Source organism: Camponotus floridanus, unplaced genomic scaffold (genome assembly GCF_003227725.1).
Source record: "Camponotus floridanus strain SB8 unplaced genomic scaffold, Cflo_v7.5 scaffold169, whole genome shotgun sequence".
Taxonomy (NCBI): Eukaryota; Metazoa; Arthropoda; class Insecta; order Hymenoptera; family Formicidae; genus Camponotus; species Camponotus floridanus.
Genome location: NW_020229291.1, coordinates 156698 through 178359, shown reverse-complemented (window position 1 = coordinate 178359; position 21662 = coordinate 156698). Strand labels below are relative to the sequence as shown.

The 21662-nt window shown below is 25.8% G+C and overlaps 1 protein-coding gene across 1 annotated transcript in view; it reads right to left on the bottom strand.

Annotated features, from left to right (window-relative positions):
• LOC105254222 overlaps positions 1 to 13974 on the bottom strand; it is a 40659-nt gene extending 26685 nt beyond the window's left edge. The window contains 1 exon segment of the mRNA XM_025407218.1: positions 13832 to 13974. Within this exon segment, the coding sequence (XP_025263003.1) occupies positions 13832 to 13974 (143 nt within the window).
• Between the last annotated feature and the right edge of the window lie 7688 nt (positions 13975 to 21662).

The window sequence follows — 21662 nt, the reverse complement described above, 5'->3', positions numbered from 1 at the left end:
ATATTTATTTATCATTTATTTATTTTTGCTCAATTTTTATTTATTTATTTATTTATTATCAATTATTATTTATTTATTTATTATCAATTATTATTAATTATTAATTATTTTCTGTATCGAGTATTTTCTTGTATTAATATATAACTTACTTAAAATATCAGGTTATTTCTGAAATATTTGCATACTTATTTATAAACTTTGTTACAAAAATAAATACATACAAACATGAAATTTCGACAATTCTTTTAATTATTTAATTTTATCAATTTATCTTTTTTAACGAATTTAGTTTTTTTCTCTTAATTTTAATTTATTTTATATCTTATTCAAAAAATTTGATTTCAAGAATGCATCGTAAAATTTTAAAAAAACATTCAATAATTTAGAATGAGTATCCTTGAAGTACATCTGAATTTTCAATGATAATGGACAATTAAAATATAATACTAGCGTCAAAAAGATAATACTACACTGAGAAAAAAAATTATCTTGAAATAAAAAAATTATTGTTAACTCAAGAAAGCCATTTATTCGGTGAGTACTAATCACGTATTTACTTGTATTCAAAATGTCTATTTGCTTAAGTTAAGTATTTATTTACATATGTTTAAAAAAATATAATTTTTAATGAAATATTTTTATTTTAATTTTACAAAATATTTATTAAAATGCATTTTTTATTCCCAAAAACTTTAAATTTTTTAATTTTAAAAAATAATATATTTAATTTAATAAATTATAGTATACATTTTACGAAAATAGTATTTAAATATAAAAAATATATAAATAGAAATAATGTACTTAATTTAACATGCATATTTAATTAAAATTAAATACTTTTGCTTAAATGAAATAAACAATTCCTTGCATTTAAAGTAAAACAAATTTCAAGAAAACAAATCTATTTGATTTAAAAAAATTTTTCCCTCAGTGTAAATTGCGTCTCTGAATATTTTTTCATTATTAATGTTATGTTACCTTGTATTATTTTCGAAAACGTCATCAAGAAGCTCTCGCGAGACCGAGCTCTCGTAAGGCGTACCTGTTTGACACTGAGAAATATAAGCAGCTATTACTGGTTTACAAGTCACGAGAAGACGGCAGGTCTCGTCATGAATTGCATCACCGCGATCCACCAACCTTGCAATGTCGCCGGCGTGTTTTTCTGTTTTTCCTTCCCTTCTAGTCGACCAATCGATTCAGAAGGAGAGGCCACATCCTCGTAGGACATGTCATCATCGTCATCATCTATATTCTATGCGAGTCGCATCCGTTAACAGTAATTGCTGCTCCGATGCCGATGAGTCGCGACGAATTCATCTGTCGCGCGATTATTCGCGCGATCAAGGTCGAGCTAGAGGTAATTTATTCTATTTCGCGGATGACGAACAAGGCGAGAACTTTACGTGCAACGTGTGCATTTTTTTACACGCATGCGAGACGATTTGGGCGTGTCGTGAAAAAAATCAATGTGATTACGGACGTGTTAAGATTGTTGAGGCGTCGCATGACATACTTATGACAGAAGGGCTCGGCACAATAACGCGTCATTGGATATCTCTTTTTTTTCAAATCTTTACGAAGACAAAATAATTTCACAGTTTCCTTGAATAATTCTATCGATATTAAAATTAATTGTCGAATTAATTAAATAAATAATTGAGTAAAATCCTTTAATTCTTCTTTCGTTTATATACAATCAATATAAGAGCTACAACTATTTTTTACTTTTTTATTAAAGAAACGATATCTCAAATTGAAAAATAAAATCACCAAGAAATTTTTTTATTAATGTTTTATTACATTTTTAATGTACGTATTTATCTTTATTATTTAATGCAATTTTTTCACGTCATTATTCTGAGAAAAAACCAGATTTCAATAATAAAATATATATTAAAGCTATACTTCTTTAACAACAATATTTTAAATATATATGTATGTATATTTCTTTTTATCTTTTCTTAAAAAGATAATTTCTTTAATACTTATATGCATTAAAATAGAGAATTAAAATAAAGGATCTTATTTTTTTATAAAAAAGAAAATTGAAAATAATAATTACAATTATAAATAATAACAATTTTTGTATGACAGAATATAGTATTGCATTTAATTTAATTAAAAAATATATCCTCTCTATGTGTAAAGTGCTTCTAAAGTAAGTTTAATATATCTATTCTACAGATATATTGGATAAGATAATCTATAGATATATTATTCTATATTATTTATAGATATATTAGATAAATAATTTCACAATTTCCTCGAATAATTCAATCGATATTAAAATTAATTGTCGAATTAATTAAATAAATAATTGAGTAAAATCCTTTAATTCTTTTTTCGTTTATATACAACCTATATGAAAGCTACAACTATTTTTTACATTTTTATTAAAGAAACGATATCTCAAATTGAAAAATAAAATCACCAAGAAATTTTTTTATTAACATTTTATTACATTTTTAATGTACGTATTTATCTTTATTATTTAATGCAATTTTTTCACGTCATTATTCTGAGAAAAAACCAGATTTCAATAATAAAATATATATATTAAAGTTATATACTTCTTTGACAACAATATTTTAAATATATATGTATGTAGATTTCCTTTTATCTTTTCTTAAAAAGATAATTTCTTTAATTTACATGCATTAAAATAAAGAACTAAAATAAAGGATCTTATTTTTTTATAAAAAAGAAAATTAAAAATAATAATTACAATTATAAATAATAACAATTTTTGTATGGCAGAACATAGTATTGCATTTAATTTAATTAAAAAATATATCCTCTCTATGTGTAAAGTGCTCCTAAAGTATGTTTAATATATCTATTCTATAGATATATTAGATAAGATAATCTATAGATATATTATTCTATATTATTTATAGATATATTAGATAACATAATATAGATAATATATTCTATAGATATATTATATAAGATAATCTACCTTAATTTAACCTAATATATATGATTTGCGTAAGAAGAAAAAAAATTGACTTTTAACATATCAAATAAATTAAATCCTCAATCTTACTTAACATGACAAGCTGCATAAAAGTGTTTAATTGCGCGTATAATTATAAAATAAAAAAAGCGATTCTAAAACATATCTGTATATTTAATACAAGAGCTGCAATCGCGAAGAGAGATAATTAAAAAAATTGATGTTACACCATTAATCTTCAAAGATGAAAATAGCAATAAACTCGCTATATACGTAATTCCTTGTGAAGGATTGTTTTATGTTAGTAATTATTGTGCAATAAAATCGCATAATATCGGCATAAATTCATCCCGTGAAAATCGACAGAGAACTCGAGAAAAAGCGATTAAAATTAATTAACAACGGTTTTTCTAACGGCGCGCCGATGAAAATTACGGGGATCGAAAAACAAACGATCTTCTCGTTAAAAGAGTCGTAGCGTGTTTATCGATCGTAAATTACAATTGTGTGGTTTAAACACGAGGAAACGTAGCGCGCCGATAAGCGCACAGTATCAGTCAACATTGCAGCATGACATCAACATATTTGAGTATTGTAAGAAATACATACTTGTGAGAAGTCTTTTTCGAGTCGACCGCAAATCGCAAATACGCGATATCGATCAAATATTTCGAGTGCCAATTCATAAATATTTCGATGCGTAATATGTATTTCATAATAAAATCATGCAAACTTGCGACTTGATATAAAGCTTGATAATTAAAATTTACAAATTAAAAATTTAATCAAATTTAAAATTTAATTTTATCATAATATTAATTTTATATAAAATAAAATTTAAAATTTAATTTTTATAAAGCAGCGACTTAAAGGTTTTAATTTTCATGTTATGTTATCAGCATGGTTATCTTTAATAAACAGTTCCTGTATTTTTATTTTTTTAGACTTTCGGGCTCGAGAAATATAAATTATAATCGCTTATCGATTAATTTCTTGTTGAATTAATATAATAGTATTTATATTAATATTTTTATTATTTCATCAATTAAATTTTGCGAAGCACAAATATACTTAATTTTTTATATTGCATATATTTTATTGAAATAAAGTTCCTTTTTTTTAATATTGGACATATTAAATTTGATATATTTGCGGGTGTCCACCTTCTAATTTTTTTCTCTTATTTTAAAATTATTAAATGTGGACATTTCCTTGGACAATTGTATATAATATAAATTATATATGTATTTATGTAAGTGTTAAATATACTCATATACTTAAGAAAATTTAATTGATATAAAAATAAAAATATTAATATGAATAAAAACTAACAAGCCGCTATAATATTATATTAACTAAACAAAAACAATTAATCTATTGATAAATGATTATAAGTTATATTTCTCGAACTCGCAAAGGTCTAAAAATTGTTTATTAGATAGGCAATAATATTAAAATATAAATATAATAATATTAAAATATTATAATAATATTAAAATTAAAACATGTGAGTCATTGCACATGTTCTGTTATAAAAATTATTTTAAATTTTAATTATTGAATTATGTTATATTATTATATAAAAAAATTATAATATAATTTGATAGGATATATGTATAACTTATTTTATAATATATTATATTAATTGAATGCACCCAAAAATAATTAATCTGCATGTATAGATTATTTTCGATAAAAAAAACAACAAATGAAAAAAATGTTTAAGGAAAGAGTTACTCACAGTTACAAGAAGGCTTATGCTAATCAAAAAATCTTTTTTTTCGATCTTTCGTTTAAGAGATTTTGAAATATTATAATTATCTCCTCCAACAGTTTTCCTATTATCATATAATCCCGCAGCTTTTTTCTTCAATATTTTTATCATTACAAGCAACACAGAAATATTTCGAGTGATTCAAATATATAAAACATCCTATATATGGAATATTAATTAATTCCCTTCCACTAAATATAGAGCGCTATTTCTTGATAAAAAAAGTAACTTGAAATAGTCCTGAGCTTTTTTTCGATAGCTTAACGAAAGAGAGAAATTATCAAATAAAATCTACTTAATCAATTGCCACCACTAGACGAATACATTCGTGCGACTGGTAATATAACGTCGCTATCCGGCGCACGATTGGAGATATGCCTGATTAAATAACGGCGTTGTGTATGTGTGTGTGTGTGTGTGTGTGTGTGTGTGTGTGAGTCTTTCTTGCCTTTCCTCTCGTTAAGCATCGTAGAAAAAAACGTTTCAAGATTTTTTTAAATTTATTTTTCACCATGGAATACACATTTATATGCATACAAGATGACTTATATGCACATATAGGGTGTTTCAGACCACTCGTATCACCGTTTTTTAAAAACTAGAGAAGTGATTATTTCAAAAAAGTAAAAACATTTTCTTTATAAATCGGGTGTGCTCTATCGAATGGTGATATTTTCAACTTCTGGTTCCGACCGGAAATAGGCGATTCAGATCGGAAGTGCATTTTTTTAAATGGAACCTCCTATTTTTCATTGCATATTCTTGTAGCTTACCTCGAGAGCTTTCCAAAACACTATAATAAATTATTTTTCCATGAAGTACTTTTCAAGTTATGAGGCTTGAAATCATTTCTTAATTTTACATAAACCATAAAATATCTTGTAAAATATTCATTTTTCGATTATCTTACCTTAATACTTTTATGTACAAAATAATGAAAGGAATCAATTGATGTAAAGAAAACACAGTTGTTTCTAAGAAAAAATATGTAATTTGCAATTAACAATTCCATATTTTTTCTTAAAAACAACTGTATGTTTTCTTTACACCAATTGATTCCTCTCATTATTTTGTACATAAAAGTATTAAGGTAAGATAATCGAAAAATAAATATTTTACAAGTTGTAAAATTAAGAAATAATTTCAAATCTCATAACTCGAAAAGTATTTCATGAAAAAATAATTTATTATAGTATTTTGGAAAGCTCTCGAGGTAAGCTACAAGAATATGCAATAAAAAATAGGGGATTACATTTAAAAAAATGCACTTCCTGTCTGAATCGCCTATTTCCGACCGGAACTAGAAGTTGAAAATATCATCATTCGATAGAGCGAACCCGATTTATAAAGAAAATGCTTTTACTTTTTTGAAACTTCTCTAGTTTTTAAATGGGTGATACGGGTGGTCTGAAACACCCTGTATATTTCCTTGTTGAAAAATATGTGTACTTGAAGTATCAACGTCATGTTACTCTATTTGTAAGTGTAGCAAAATGTAAAACGAATAAGTTGTAATGATCTTGTAATTATTATTCCCAACTTGTCGAGTCGCCAGAACTGTTGGATATCTTCACGGAATTAACGGAATGTTTGACAGATGACCATTTCTAAAAATAACTACGCGAATGATTATTTTTTTATTTTAGATATATTTCACATTGAATAACATGATATGTGTGTATGTGGGGCGTAGATATAAAACAAATATAATTACGTATATATATAATGATATCATCCATTCTTTTTAACACACAATAACAAATAAAGTTTCGTAGCTATAGAAAGAATTAAGCAAAGTGATAAATAATTACAACAGATATTTGACAACTTATTTTTGAGAAATGATGCTAAGTATTACACATAAATGCCAACTAATGTAAATAAAGATGATAAATTATCCTTTAGGCTATTTCACATTCAATAAATCACTCTTTTCGGAGAAAAAACAACTTTAATTTTAAATTTTAATTTTAATATTTCTAAAAAAATATTATGTTAGAAATTTTAAAATTAAAGTGAATTGAGAAAAAAATGCGATATTTTCGAAAAAAGATATATCTTCTTGAATGATGAAATGTAACGAATCTTTCTTATGAGCTATTAATGTAAAGGAAAAAACTTAAAATCTACGATAAATATATGTTCGGAACAAAATTTGAGAATAAACAGTATATATTAAAGTGCGTAGTGTATCAAGGACTTTTCATGGAATTTATGGAATTCTTGAAAAAACAATTTGTTTCGAAGATTGAGTTTGAAATTTGTAATGTAATATAAATAAACATCGTATGATCGTATGATCGTACATTTGTTATATGAGTTGACATAAAATAACGCAATTCTTTACAATATATTTTTGCGGAAAAGCGATAAGATTGTAGTAAAAAAATCTTGAATTATTTATTGGACTGCGAAATTAATCTTCTATTATAATTGTAATAAAAAAATCTTAGATTTATTGCGTTCAAAGATTATCGCGTTACAGCGTTCATTAAATTCTTCTGTTATTCAATTAAATCAAAATGCATGACAAGTCATGTTTATTAACGGTTGTCGACGGAAGCAAATTAGGACGAATTTTTTTTTATTACCGATATATATAATCAATGTATACAAATAGTAGAATTTATACCTGTTTATCTATTTCTGTCAATTTTCTTATCTAGCAAAGCTCTTTTCATATCTTTTTCCATATTGAGTTAATGTAAATTGGGATTCCTTATATATCTTTTATATAAAAAAAATATCTGTTTACATATAACACATATAAATTATATTCTACATAAATTGTAGAATATAAATTATAAATTATAAAATATTTTTTAAAATATATATATGTTATATAAAATATTTCTCATATTATATATAAAAAAATCATATTATTTTACTAAGTAAAATAAAATCTATTTTACATCTATTTTATTTATTAAAAATATTATTTGTTATTAAACTAACACATGACGTATATAACTTTTTTAAAACGCGCAAAATAATAAAAATATGCACGTGTCGACAAGATAATTTCATTGATATAAAAAGACGCAAATAACCTGCAATTATTCTCAAATATCTTCAATACAATAAGAAATAAAATAACTATTTCGAACAATGCGAGTCGTAAGATAAGCTCGAGTAATATCGCCTCGATAAAATATCGCTCCGAACAACTGGCACATTTCATTATTTGCGCTACCTTGGCGACTTAATGAGTAACTTGTGTCTCTCGAGCGAGATAATAATCTATATCAAATGCTATTTTTTCAGCGATCGAGATTGATAGATTTGGATTTGGATCACTCGATGATATCATAAACAACGTGTCTCGTATCAACCTCGTAAATATGCCTACACTTGGAAATATATTTGAAGGTCGTTCATGTGTCAAACCTGTATAACCGTATCTATCTATGCCTCCTTAACGAATACCGTTTGCGTAATTGCTGTAAATGCCACGTTGTCGCCATTCACGAAGTTTACGTAGCAAAAATAATCTCAATATTTACCTTGGTCGGAGGGTAATGATGTCTCATAACGCAACAGCGTATTTTTCAATATTTAAATACGTTCGATTTGCACAACGTGTAAACACGCCTATTTTCACTTCTGCTCCGATTTGCGACTAGGTACACCGATGCACGTCGTTTTAAACGGAGTTACTTCGAATTTTGGAGTATAAATGCCACGTAAAGAATAATATCTCACCTTAAAGCTCCGATCTCGCTCCTGTTACATCATCGGCGAGCGACTCCGAAATTCCGGCCAACGATCCGGTCATCGTCGACAATCTCTCGTCGCCCTATCGCCGCTCCAATTGATAAACGCAATTGTTACGACACGGTGATTTTTAAACAGCGTGCATTTCCGGCGAGGAAAAAGATGTCGCGCGGCAACAACCTGGATAACAACCCAAATTCCCCCTCGTTCCTCCTTAATTGTCGATCGCCGTACGCAACAACACCGTAAAAGCACATTCACGAGTGTAAGATTTAAATCGCGCGATCTCGTTCAGTGGGTACACGTGCACTTGCCGAAAATCTCAACATCGACGCGCAAACCGTCGCTCCGCGACTGACCGACAAGTAACGGCTTTCGCGCGCCGGAACACTTCAGCAATTTTCGCCCGCTCTCCCCTCCCCGCCCGCTCCCCGCTCCTCGCGCGCTCCCGCTCCCCGCTCCTCGCGCACCGCCCATCCCCACTCCTCGCGCGCTCCCGCTCCCCACTCCTCGCGCGCTCTCCCTCCCCACTCCTCGCGCGCCGCCCATCCCCACTCCTCACGCGCTGCCCATCCCCACTCCCCGCTCCCGCGCAGCTGTCGCGTCTTCGGACGGCTTCGCCGTCGTTCGGCCGCGTTCGGGCGCGCTCGCGCGTAACGACGGGGCCGACGCTCTTGCAGCACCGATGACAAATCAGCTGCTCGATTCGATTCCGGCCGCGTTTGCCGGATTCTATACGTCGGTGTACGAACGATGCTATAGAATTTTATATAAGAAACCTAATACCTTCGGAATTACGTTCAAATTTTTATACACGGGTCTGCGGTATAACTAGGAGGATGGTTCTAAAAAAAGTAACGGAAATAAAATAAATTTTGTAACATTTTATATTATTTTCTATACATTATTGTATATTATATATATTCAGGGTTGGGTAAGTTTATATTTTTTTTAAACTAAATTAAGTTAAAGTTAATGGGTTAAAAAAGTAATTTAGTTATGTTAAAAGTTATACAAATAAAAAATTAACTCAATAAAAGTTACGTTAAAATTAAATTAACGTTAGTTAAGATAAAAGTTAAAATTTTGAAAAGCATTATTTCACTTTATATTAAATTAGATTGTAATTTTAAAATTAGATTACTCTAAATAATAATAATATGAATCATCACAAATAAATTTGGAGAGAAAATTAATAAGTTTAAGTTTATGTGTTTTAAAAATAACTATATATATAATATATATAAAACTTTAGAAATATACAATATATAAAATATTATATATTATATTATATATTATATATTATATCATATATTATATATCTTCTAAAAATAGCATCGATAAATTCATGTTAACGATAAAAATTATACAAATTTTAAAGATAATTTTTTCTCAAAATTGATATTTTCTGAATAATATATAAAATTTCAATACATAAAAATAATTATTTTAAAAGTGATATATATATTATTTTTAAAAGAATCACTTTTGTAACATATTATATATATCATTTTTATATATTGAAATTTTATGTATTATTCAAGAAATCTTAATTTTGAAAAAAATTAACTTTACCTTAAAATTTGCATTGACTTACATTGTTAACATGAATTTATCGATGCTATTAAAAGTATGTTTTTAGAAGTCCTGCTGTTAGTATTTTAAGATTCCTATTTTTTTTCGTATTTTTAACATTTTGTTTCTGCTCTGTTTCTTATTACTTTATTACTTAGTCATGTAAACAGAATAAAATCGTTATGTAGATATGATTTCCGAATATTTTTTTTGTATTTTGTGCATGATGTTGGAATAAAAAGAACTGAAAAAGAAAATATTAAGAAAAAAGAGATATTAAAAAATTTTTTAAATTTCATTTGCTATGCATACGAAAGCTTAATTATAAGTACAAAAATTTAATATTCCATTTTATAAAATAATAGGAAATCTTTAATATTGCCGAGTGAATTATTTATAGGATTATAAGTGTCCATATTTTTTTCCTTCACAAATACAGTATTATATTTTTACTCACGTTCTTTCTCACGAGACGTAAAATTGTTGTCGAAAGTAATTTATTAGTCTATGGTACACACATGTCAAATTAAAATTATGTAAATTAAAAACAGAAAAAAGATTATATCGAAAATTTTTTAAAAAGACGCGCGCGCAATAGTCTCTTGACAGCAAGTATATAAAATTAATGACATGTCAAATTAACAAAGTATATGCACCAATACTTATGTAAGTGCAATATTAAAAATTTTTCATTTTTAAATTGACACAATTTATCCTTGAACATTTGAATTATATTATATTTATTTTATATAGACATATTTTCATTTGGATGGATATATTTTCATTTTTATTAATATTTTGTAATAAACAAGTGATTAAGACCTTTCAAATGTTCAAGGTTATACAAGTCAAAGCACTCAAGGCCATGAATGACCTTGATAAAATGTATCAAGATTAAGATTGGAGTTGATTCCCCTCGATGTATGCATTTACCTATTAAGATAATATTTAGTTTTTTACTACAAAAATATTGAATTTTGTATAAATATCTTAATAACCACTCTTGAAATAAAATTGATGATACATAACACCATATCATTAGAGATTATTAAAGTTTAAAAAAGCGTAAATATTGTCAATTTTCCAACTTTTATAATTGGTTATATAAAAAAAAGAAGGTTGTACAAAAAGAAATTTATTCTACATTTTTTATTTATTTTTTATGAAGAATTATCTGTTTCTCTCGATTATAATATGATTACTGCGTTTTGTACAATATAATAGTATCATTATAGAACTAATGTAACTAATGTATTTCTTTCTTCCGATATTAATATGTAATATTTTAAATTGGAATCATTTCTCTACTTTAGAAAATACAAATGTCTATAAATATTATATTAATTTATATTTTATTAATTTTAATTTTATTCATTTAATTATGGAAATATGATTGTTTATAAATGTAAAAGAGTATAAACATATGAAAAGGTGTGTATAAAAATAATAGTATTATGTATACTGCTCGATATAATTAACAATTACGAGGTAAAAAAGAGGTAAAAAATTCTAATTATACAATATCATTATAGAAAAAAATTTTCTATAATGATATCGCATAATAAAAAATTGCCTATGCTCTTTTTTTCACATGATTATCATTTTTTCCTTTATTATTTTACGATGCGAATTATATAATCTTGAGTGAGGAAGATTTATGAACGTAGAAAAGTCGCTTTGATGTTTGAGAAAGTGCAAACCGCTTTAATTCTATTATATGCATATCTATACATATAATGCTCCTCTCCCGTTTATATTAACACTATTCTCGAAGAAACTCTCCGTGTGTAGGAGAATCCTTGCAAAAGATCAAGAAAAGGAAATACAGTCTGATAAGGCGAAATCTTGCATAATCGAACATGACTCATGAAAGCTTCTAAAAGACTGTTACGATGCTACGAATTGAACGGAAGAATCAATTAAGGTCACATGCAAGTTAATTTATCAAGAATAATTTCAAAATGCGATGATATAATATTGGGAAAACTGAAGACACATTTGTGTGTGCATGTGTGCGTGCGTGTGTGTGTGCATATAATTATATTATATATACATATATATATATATATATATATATATATATATATATATATTGTTAATATATATAATATTAACTATATAATATTAATTAAAAATTTAATTTTTGCTATAATGTACGTTTAATGTAATTTAAATATTAGTAAAAAAATATTGTTCATTTTTATTTATTTATTAAATTATATATTTATTGTTAATATATATAATATTAACAATAAATATATAATTCAATTAATAAATAAAAATGAACAATATTTTTTTACTAATATTTAAATTACATTAAATGTACATTATAGCAAACATTAAATTTGAAATTCACTGTATACATTTACATGCGTATAAGAATATTTATGTGAAAACTCTTCGCCAAAAAAATCGATTTTTTTTACTACTAAAAAATTTGCATTCAAAAAATATATTACGCCAATTCACTAATGTATGAGAAATTTAAATTATTTCAATATATCTATTTAAAATTTTTTAGAATATTATTATATATTTATAAATATGTACGTCAAAAATAATTTATTCCAATGAAAGCGGAAACTATAACATAAATTTTCAAAGAGAATATGATTTATTGTATAAAAATGTGCATGCGTACGTGCGTGCCTGTATCTGTGTGACGAAAGAGATTATTTCAAATGAAAAACTCACAGCCTTGAGATTGTCGATAGCGAAAGGATAAAAGACGGCTAATAACTTTACGCAATGTAATTTTTGCAATTATGATTTACGTTGTTCCTCTTGTCTCTTGTATCATCTCTAACGGTAGCAAGAACTAATGACTGTATTCAAATCCACCTTCTCAAAGCATGGCTCTGTGCACGCAGCATACATGCTTTAGTGCAATAAACATGCAGGAACAATACCGTTGTTTAGCGATTGTAATAATTAATCGGAAAAAACAACGTAACGAATCTTTCCTTGCCTCTCTCTTTCCCATCAATTATATACGCTTGTTTAAAAATCGTTGGTTTCAAAAAATAAAATAAAAATAGACAAATTATAAAATAGTACGAAAGCCAAATTAAATTTAATTATGCATAAGATATATAAAAACATAATCTGTTCGAAAAATAAAGACTGTAAAAAAAACAAATTTAGTGCTATCAAGTTTTAGTATTATTTTATTTTATTTTATATATGCATGATCATTATTGAAATTTAGACATTTGTAAATCATGCGATGGTCCTGTAATTGTTGGTTCTAAAATTGCAAGTGCGAGTACCGATTTTGTTCTCTCAAAAAAATACATAAAAGTTAAGTGCCAAATTATATATATATAATACATACATGCATTTTTCGTTATTAAATTCCAAAAATTTAATAATATATATAAAATAAAAAATTATATTTCTCCGACATGACCTCGATTAAATTTCATTTATGCCAAAAAAAATTCTCCAAAAATATATCTACTTGAGATAATTTAAAATTTCACCAAAACGGGACCAATTTCACGAAAACGGGACTTTTTTTAAAACTTCAAGGGAATTATTTTTATATTATCTTTTTTCTTTTTTAATTTCTTTTTTAATTCTTTTTTAATTTAATTTAATTTAAATTTAAATTGTATGCATTCACATATATTTTCAGTTGAATATGCACTTTTGTTGCCATCGGTTATAACGCTAAAATCAGCTTATTTCATAAAAAAACCCGTATATATTGAATATATAAAAATAATTCGTATTATATAGACTTATGCCGGAAGAGAATAACGAGATACTCCGACATGATTTTTAATTACGAACGGTGGATGACTCACCTGTTCTTACGCGGTAGTGTCATAATGGCCATGTTCATCAAGGATCCCTCATAATTATTATTATCCTTTTTAGATCGTCTAGGAATGGCCGCGCAAACACCCTGCGTAAAGCTGTAGGTCCTTCGTTTTTTCAAGCACAACATCTTTTCGGCTGTCTTTACGTCTTCACGAACTCATAATTATTATACAATCACATTTTGATCTCCAACAAACTGTTTCTTTGAAATCATCGTTCGTTGCCCACCCTCATGTTTCTAATACGATGAATCCTCCGATACCTTTAATAATCCCTTATATCGGAGAGTTCAATGCTTGAGAAAATCACGAAGCGTAAATAGATAAACTTGTTGATACTGATCGATATAGATTTATCTCACGCTTGACAGGTAGTGCAATTTTGCATAAGTTAATAAATGCATCGAATAAATATAATTACATCGATATTTATTAAAATAGCTATTACGGTTGTTAACAACTCATTAATGTGGCTGACGTCGATGAACGCTCGAGGGTCTCACAATCAGTTAGAGTAAAATTCTTCTGCGATTTTTTTCCCCTTATTCGTTGTAAATTTAATGTCTGTCGAGGTGACTACGAAATTTCCGTCGAGACGATTACAATATGCGATTATTTAGAAAAAAAAAAGGTACGACTTATCGTGCGAACTCTCACGAGAAGAGCTCGAGACGTCAGGCTTGTACCGACGTTATAACTGTACTGAACGCTGCGTTCAGAATCTTTCCTCGGGCGCAAGTGCGCTCAGTGATAATGACCCCCACGAAAATTACGGGAACATCGTCTCCGTCCTTTGGAATCCCGCATGTATTTTTATCAAATAATATTTTTAACGTTGCCGAAATTGCGTTGCACGAAAATGGGAATAATATTATCGGCTATCAATTCGGAATCACCTCGAGACTCCGAGCAACGCATGTATAAATAAAATAAAAAATTATTATATATTATACACATAAATGTAAAATTATAATATTGTAGAATAATTATATTATATTACAAGAAATAATATTTTTAAAACAAAATAATATACGAAATATATTACAAGACGGTTTTTCATTTCCCTTGTAATTCGAATTCCTTCACATTTCATCAAATCGTAAAATCAAAGCCGACATGGTGCCAAATTGGCGTGAAGAATAAAAATGTAATCGTACGCTAAGAAAAAAAATCTTGACTGAAAACGCTTAATTAATTATCATGTTCCTTTAATTGAAATATTTAAATATTAAGTTTTTTTAAAATATTGAAATACATGTATTTAACTTAATATATTATCAATATATTAATATGTATTTAATTAATGTATTAAGTCAAATATTGAAATATGTTAATATTTTAAAAAAAACTTAATATTTCAATATTTCAATTTAAAAAATACGATAACTAATCTAGCGTTTTTTCAATCAACATTTTTTTCTTAGTGTACGATTACATTTTTATTATTAGATAATCAACTAAACATATTTAATCAAATTAATGATTTTTTTCTCAATACATAATCACAAAATTTTTATATAAGTCATTATTTTGCTATTATGTATTATGCTTATTATTTATGTATTATACTTATTTAACTTAAAATAAAGCTAAAAATTAAAAAAAAATCTTAATTTAATGTAATAGTGACAGAGATGCTAATTTAATAAAAATAACAGATATATTATTATTACAAATAATGAATTTTTCTTTCGTTCATTTTTCTCACAAAGTATAGTTCTCACAAAGTTTAATTACGATAAAGACTATTTAAAAAAGGAACAAACCAATTTTTTTAAATACTAGTTCCATTTTTTGAGACGTAAGACTACCAAGTTGTTCTTTATAAGATCACATTATAGAGACGAATAAAAATTTCATATAGAATTACTGACGCTTTACTTCCTAATGATGATAAATTTGCACTTTATGTCTGTTGAATATAAATGATTTAATGTAGATCAAAAATAGATTAATATAACAGTCTAATATAATATAATTAGTGAATTTCTTGTTCATTTATTATGTAAACCAAACCGATTAACACGCAAATAAACTAATACTTAGATGCATTTTTATACCTATTTTAAAGTGACAACTATATAAATAATCACGAGTGCATAAAATAATTCAGCAAAAACATATAATTTAACAAACAAGCGTAAATAATATAAATATATATTTTAGATATATAAATATATATATATCTAAAAATATAAATAACACAAGTATATATTTTAGATATATAAATATATCTAAGAATATATATTAATTAATATATTAATTAATAATTTAATTATTAATTAATATTTTAATAATTATTATTAATAATTATTATAATTATTAATTATTAATAATTATTAATTATTAATTCTTAAAATATGTGTATTCAAAAAATGTACATAGACTTCATCTGGTATAAATCTCATCTCAATCAGCTGTTCTGCATCGCATTTATACGCTACATAAGAACGTCCATTCCAGTGTAAATATAGGTTCCGTTGATGTTAGACTAACACGAGGAACCAGTCAGTCGAACCGGAAATGTATGATTCGTCTATACACACAAATATACATACATACACAAGTATAATGTAGTCACTAGTCCTGTTAAGCTACGTTTAAGCAGCTACACCTGCTTGTAGTACTACGAGAAAACCGCGAATTACATGTAATTTGTCTCACAGATTTTTCTTGAAATTCTTCGCGCTATCAATTAGTTCTTTTTATGGCCCTGCAATAAAACATTTTTAAATATATCGCTTTTTCACTTATATTTCTTTAAACATACGTTGAATATGGAAACTGGTAATTTTGAAAATACGAGCATGAAAATTTTCAACGAGATCTTCTTCCTTATTCTTTCAATTATTATATATGTATAATATCTCGTAACTAATAATAACCAGAATAAACAGATATAATAAACAGAATAATAAACAGAAAGATAATAATTCTATATGAAAAAAATGTGGAAAAATCGAAAACGTAGAAAAAATTTTTTTCATATACGAGAAGTTTTTATTTTTAACGAAATCAACTATAAAGATTAAACAATTTAGAAAAATTTGCAACATTATGCATATTATTTTTAAAAAATTGTTAAAAATGATTCAAACTTAAAACAGCATAATATTTGCACTATTATGCTTTTTTAAGTTTGAACCATTTCTAACAATTTTGTATCGAATTTATTTTAACAACGTAATAATATTGATTGAAAAATATATATAAAAGAATACATTTCGCCATCGAAAAATTAAAATAAAATTTATCCAAACACTTTAAACACAACATTCTCCTCTCTTTTTCTCTTTCATCGATGTAACTTAAATTATTTTAAATTGTCTTAAAATATTGTACTTTTATATTTATACTTTTTATATTTATATAGTATTTATAATAATTGCTGTCAAAATGAAAATAGTTCAAATGCAGTTCAAAATGAAAATGATTATCATTTAAATAGAAAAAAAACCGCAATTATATTAATTATATTAATTCTTCAAATTTTGAAATCAATTTTCTTAAAAACAAAATTTTGTATAAAAACGCTTTATTTTTATATAAACTTTTTTTATCTTTCCGATTGTACCTAGAGACACCTAATGCACACACATACACAAACTTAAGTGTGTGTACACACTATGTGTATGTATGCGTGTCTTTTATCTCATATTTTTTATTATTTAATTCAATAAATAATAAAACAATGTTTTTAATAGCAATATAATAAATATACGCATAATGCACGTATAACATTTGAGTTAAATTGAGGATCTATCCGATCGATAGCAAGTTGTGCAATCGAGATTATTTTATAAAGAAATAAAATATAAATAAAATATTTTTTATTATTTTAAAGAAATAAAATATAAATAAAAATATAAAATAAAAATATAAATAAAATATTTTATATTTTATTAAAAAAATATTTTAATTTTATATATTTTATTTTATATTTTTATTATATTTTATTTATTTAAAATAAAAATATAAATAAAATATTTTACATTTTATTTTATATTTTTGTTTATATTTTATTTATTTAAAATAATCTCGATCGCACAACTTTAAAATTGTAGCTTATAAGAAAACTGCGTGTAAAGAGAGGTGCACGGTAATACCACGAGCTTGCACAGGTTGATGCGGCACGGCAGAAGCAAGTGCAGTTATGTTACACTGACCGCTAGGATGCTCCAGCCAGACCAGCAGGGCGACTTGTTGCCATGCAACACATGATGTTTGTCAGAAAATAAAGAAAAATGCCGACGAATATCGTGCTAAGCGGAAGTAAAAGTAAAGCGTATAATTCTATCATTAATGTTGCCACTTATCATTCGAAAAAAAATCATAAAGAAAGCCAATTTTGAAAACTGCTGTTTGTCGAACTTTTAAATAATAAGCAAAGAAATCATTTTTTTAATTAAAGACAACAGTGATTATGTCTATTAGAAGCGCGAGAAATTACGTCTCTTCCTTCTTTTCACTCCAATGTGAGAAAGGATGAAACAATCAGACATCATTATCAATATGTATATATATATATATATATATATATATATATATATATAATATATATATGTATGTGTATATGTTATCACAAATACAGCACATATATATAAAAACATTTTTTATGGTTCCTTATAATTAATAAATGTAGAAACGTACAAACCTTACAAAGCTTGCCTTACAAAACTTAGGTATCAAAATGTTTACAGAATACTTAACTCACTTACACTTAACTCTATTCAGACAGGAGAAAACCAGATATATATATATATATATATATATATATATATATATATATATATATATATATATATTTGCTTCAAATAATTTGAGCAAGTATTTTTTAATGTACGCTAAATTTTTTGACCAATACAGCCAATTATTTTGTCAAATTGATACATCGTATTTATAATATTCTTGATACTAGAATAGAATATTTTTTACATTGATGAATTAAAGTATTAAAAAAACAGTGGATTAAATATATTTTAAATAATAATTTTTAAATAATACTTTAAAAATAATTTATTAACTTTAAATAACTTTAAAAACTTTGAAAATAAATGCTTTAAATTATATCAAAAAGATCTAATATATATCTCATAAATACTCGAATTTTAGTGGATCTGATTAGACTCATATCATTCTTGCATTAATTCTTGTAATTAATGTAATATTTTTTTTGTTCGATTTTTAAGCGATAGAGTAAAATTATTTATTTCAGGTTCAAGATTTCAAGATTTCAATTTATCTCGCAAATGTGTGGAATCAAAATTCAACATACATTAAAAATTACGTAGCTTATACCAGAGATCTCAAACTCATCCATTAGCAAGTTACAATAGAAGTAGGGAAGATGATTCCCACTTTTTGTAATTTTTAAATCTACAAACAGATTTTATTATCTTCCTTTCACCTATCTTTTCCATAAAATTTTATAGAAGATGGACCATGTTTGATTCAAGGGGCTATTGTTTAAGACCTCTGGCTTGTATTATATATACCATTCCTCGCTTTTTGCTAGAGAAATATGACATCGACTTAATTTTAATTTATTATTATTTCATTACTCTTATTATTGATATAATTTTTCTTATTATTTCCGATATTTTGTGATTTGTTCAAAACTTGACAGCTTAATATTAAAATTATTTGTATATTTTTACACTAAACAATTTAATTGTGATTTTGTAAAAATAAATAATGATCCATAGAAATATCGTCGACATTAAACGTTACAATATATCCGATTTCTTCAAAATTGTTTCATCAATTTTGAAAACTTTGTAAAATTAAAGTTGCAAACAAATTAATTTATTTTATTATACAGCTATGTGTGTGACTAGTATGTAATAAAAGTTATAAAAGTTATGTCCCAATCAAAGTTAAATATATGTTAAAAGGAATTTGTCGTGTCGATTAAAATTAATAAAATCTTTAGAGTTAAATCTAGGATTTATTGAAAAAAAAGTTGTAAATTAAAACATTGGAAATTTTTTTTATCAAATACTTTTCAATTATTTAAACTTAAAAAAAAATTAAGAATAAAACTTAAGAATAATTTTGATATCTATCATACTGACTCCATCATTTAACATAACTTTATAAAAAGTGTGAAAATTTCTTATAAGTATTAGTATTATAGTTATAAATTGGAACTTTGCTTCATTATCAATATTTATATTTATATTATATTATGTTTCTGCTCTTTATATAAGTTAATTAAGAAGAACCACTACAATTATTCGTTGTATATTCTAGTTTAAACACTACAATGTTTAGCTAGATTTATAAAATGCAATTTGACTAAAATATCATACTCTGATGACAATTCTTTTAAAAATTAAGGCGTAATAATATCGAGCAAATGTCGAATAAAATCGAATAAAATAGTCTTTATAAATAAATGTATAAGCTTATTAAAATTAAAAAACATAGTATACAAGCCAGTAATCTAGATTTCTTCTTAATTTGACTTATATTGCTTTATGAATTTTATAAAAATTACTCAGCAGTGCGATTCCAAATATAAACGTTACAAAATGATTGTCCTGTATAGATAATACTTAATTATATATTACATGTATGCAATTGTCGTACGTGTGCGATCAAATTAAAAAAATATGTGCGTTTTCGAAATAACATAAACACATAAAAAGTAGATAAACCTATATCATAATATAACATAAATCATAATAAATTTATACAAATATAAGCATTATATATGTATATTCAGATCCGTAAAAATTCATGGTTATAGCCTCGACTTCACTACACACACACACACACACACACACACGCACACAAATATATATATAAAATACTTAGTTTTATAAACACTTTCACGTAAAAAAAAATGTATTAGCTACATTTTTGTTATTTAATTACAAATTTCGGATCCTTATTGTGCAAATTATCACATCGCATTCACGTGTAAAAAAGATACAAGATCGACATTGCTTTACTTATCCAGCTTAACAAGGAACTGGTTCTTCTTGTTAATCTTTGACAGATTTTATATTAATACTAATTATTGTTTAGTCTTGCAAACCTTCTAGATAATATAAAGCACATGTCAAAAACACATCTATTTACTTCATCTACGCTTCTACATGTAAAGAAAATTTTATAAAAATTTGTCAAGGACCTCTCTTTCTCCTTCCACTTTGCTCTCTCTTTATTTTAGTTACTATTAAGGAAATATATAAAAAATGTATACAATTCAATCCAACTTGATTCTGCTTAGTTTTTTTTTCAGTCAAATTTAAAGCTCATATGTTTCTATATACATATTTAAACAATTAAAATAACTTTTTTCTAAACACATTTCCTCCTTATATTTCCATTTCTATAGCCAAGAACAGATTCCCATCAATGCAACTAATTTAAAAAATTGGTATTTTTCTTATAAACATGTGAAGATTAATTTAAAAGTTTTCAGTTTATACCTGTTATGTAAAATTAAAAGTTTTAACTCACACACTTGCTCTCTCTTTTTCTATATTTCTCTAGATAAATAGATATGCGGCTAAATAGGTAGGCAGATAAATAGATAGTTTTATTTCGTTATTATATAAAAACTATCTATCATACTTTTTATTTGATTTGATATATTTGATTTGCTTATATTCGATGTTCAAATATAATGCGAGATGTTTATATATTTGAATAACGATAATAATAATTGTCGTTACTCAAATATAAAGTTACTAGGAACAGACATACAAATAAATGACTCGAAATAAATTTTATCTATCTTATCTAATTTTATAAATCACACTGTACATCTATATTTATAAGCAATACATATTCCCAGCCAGCTATA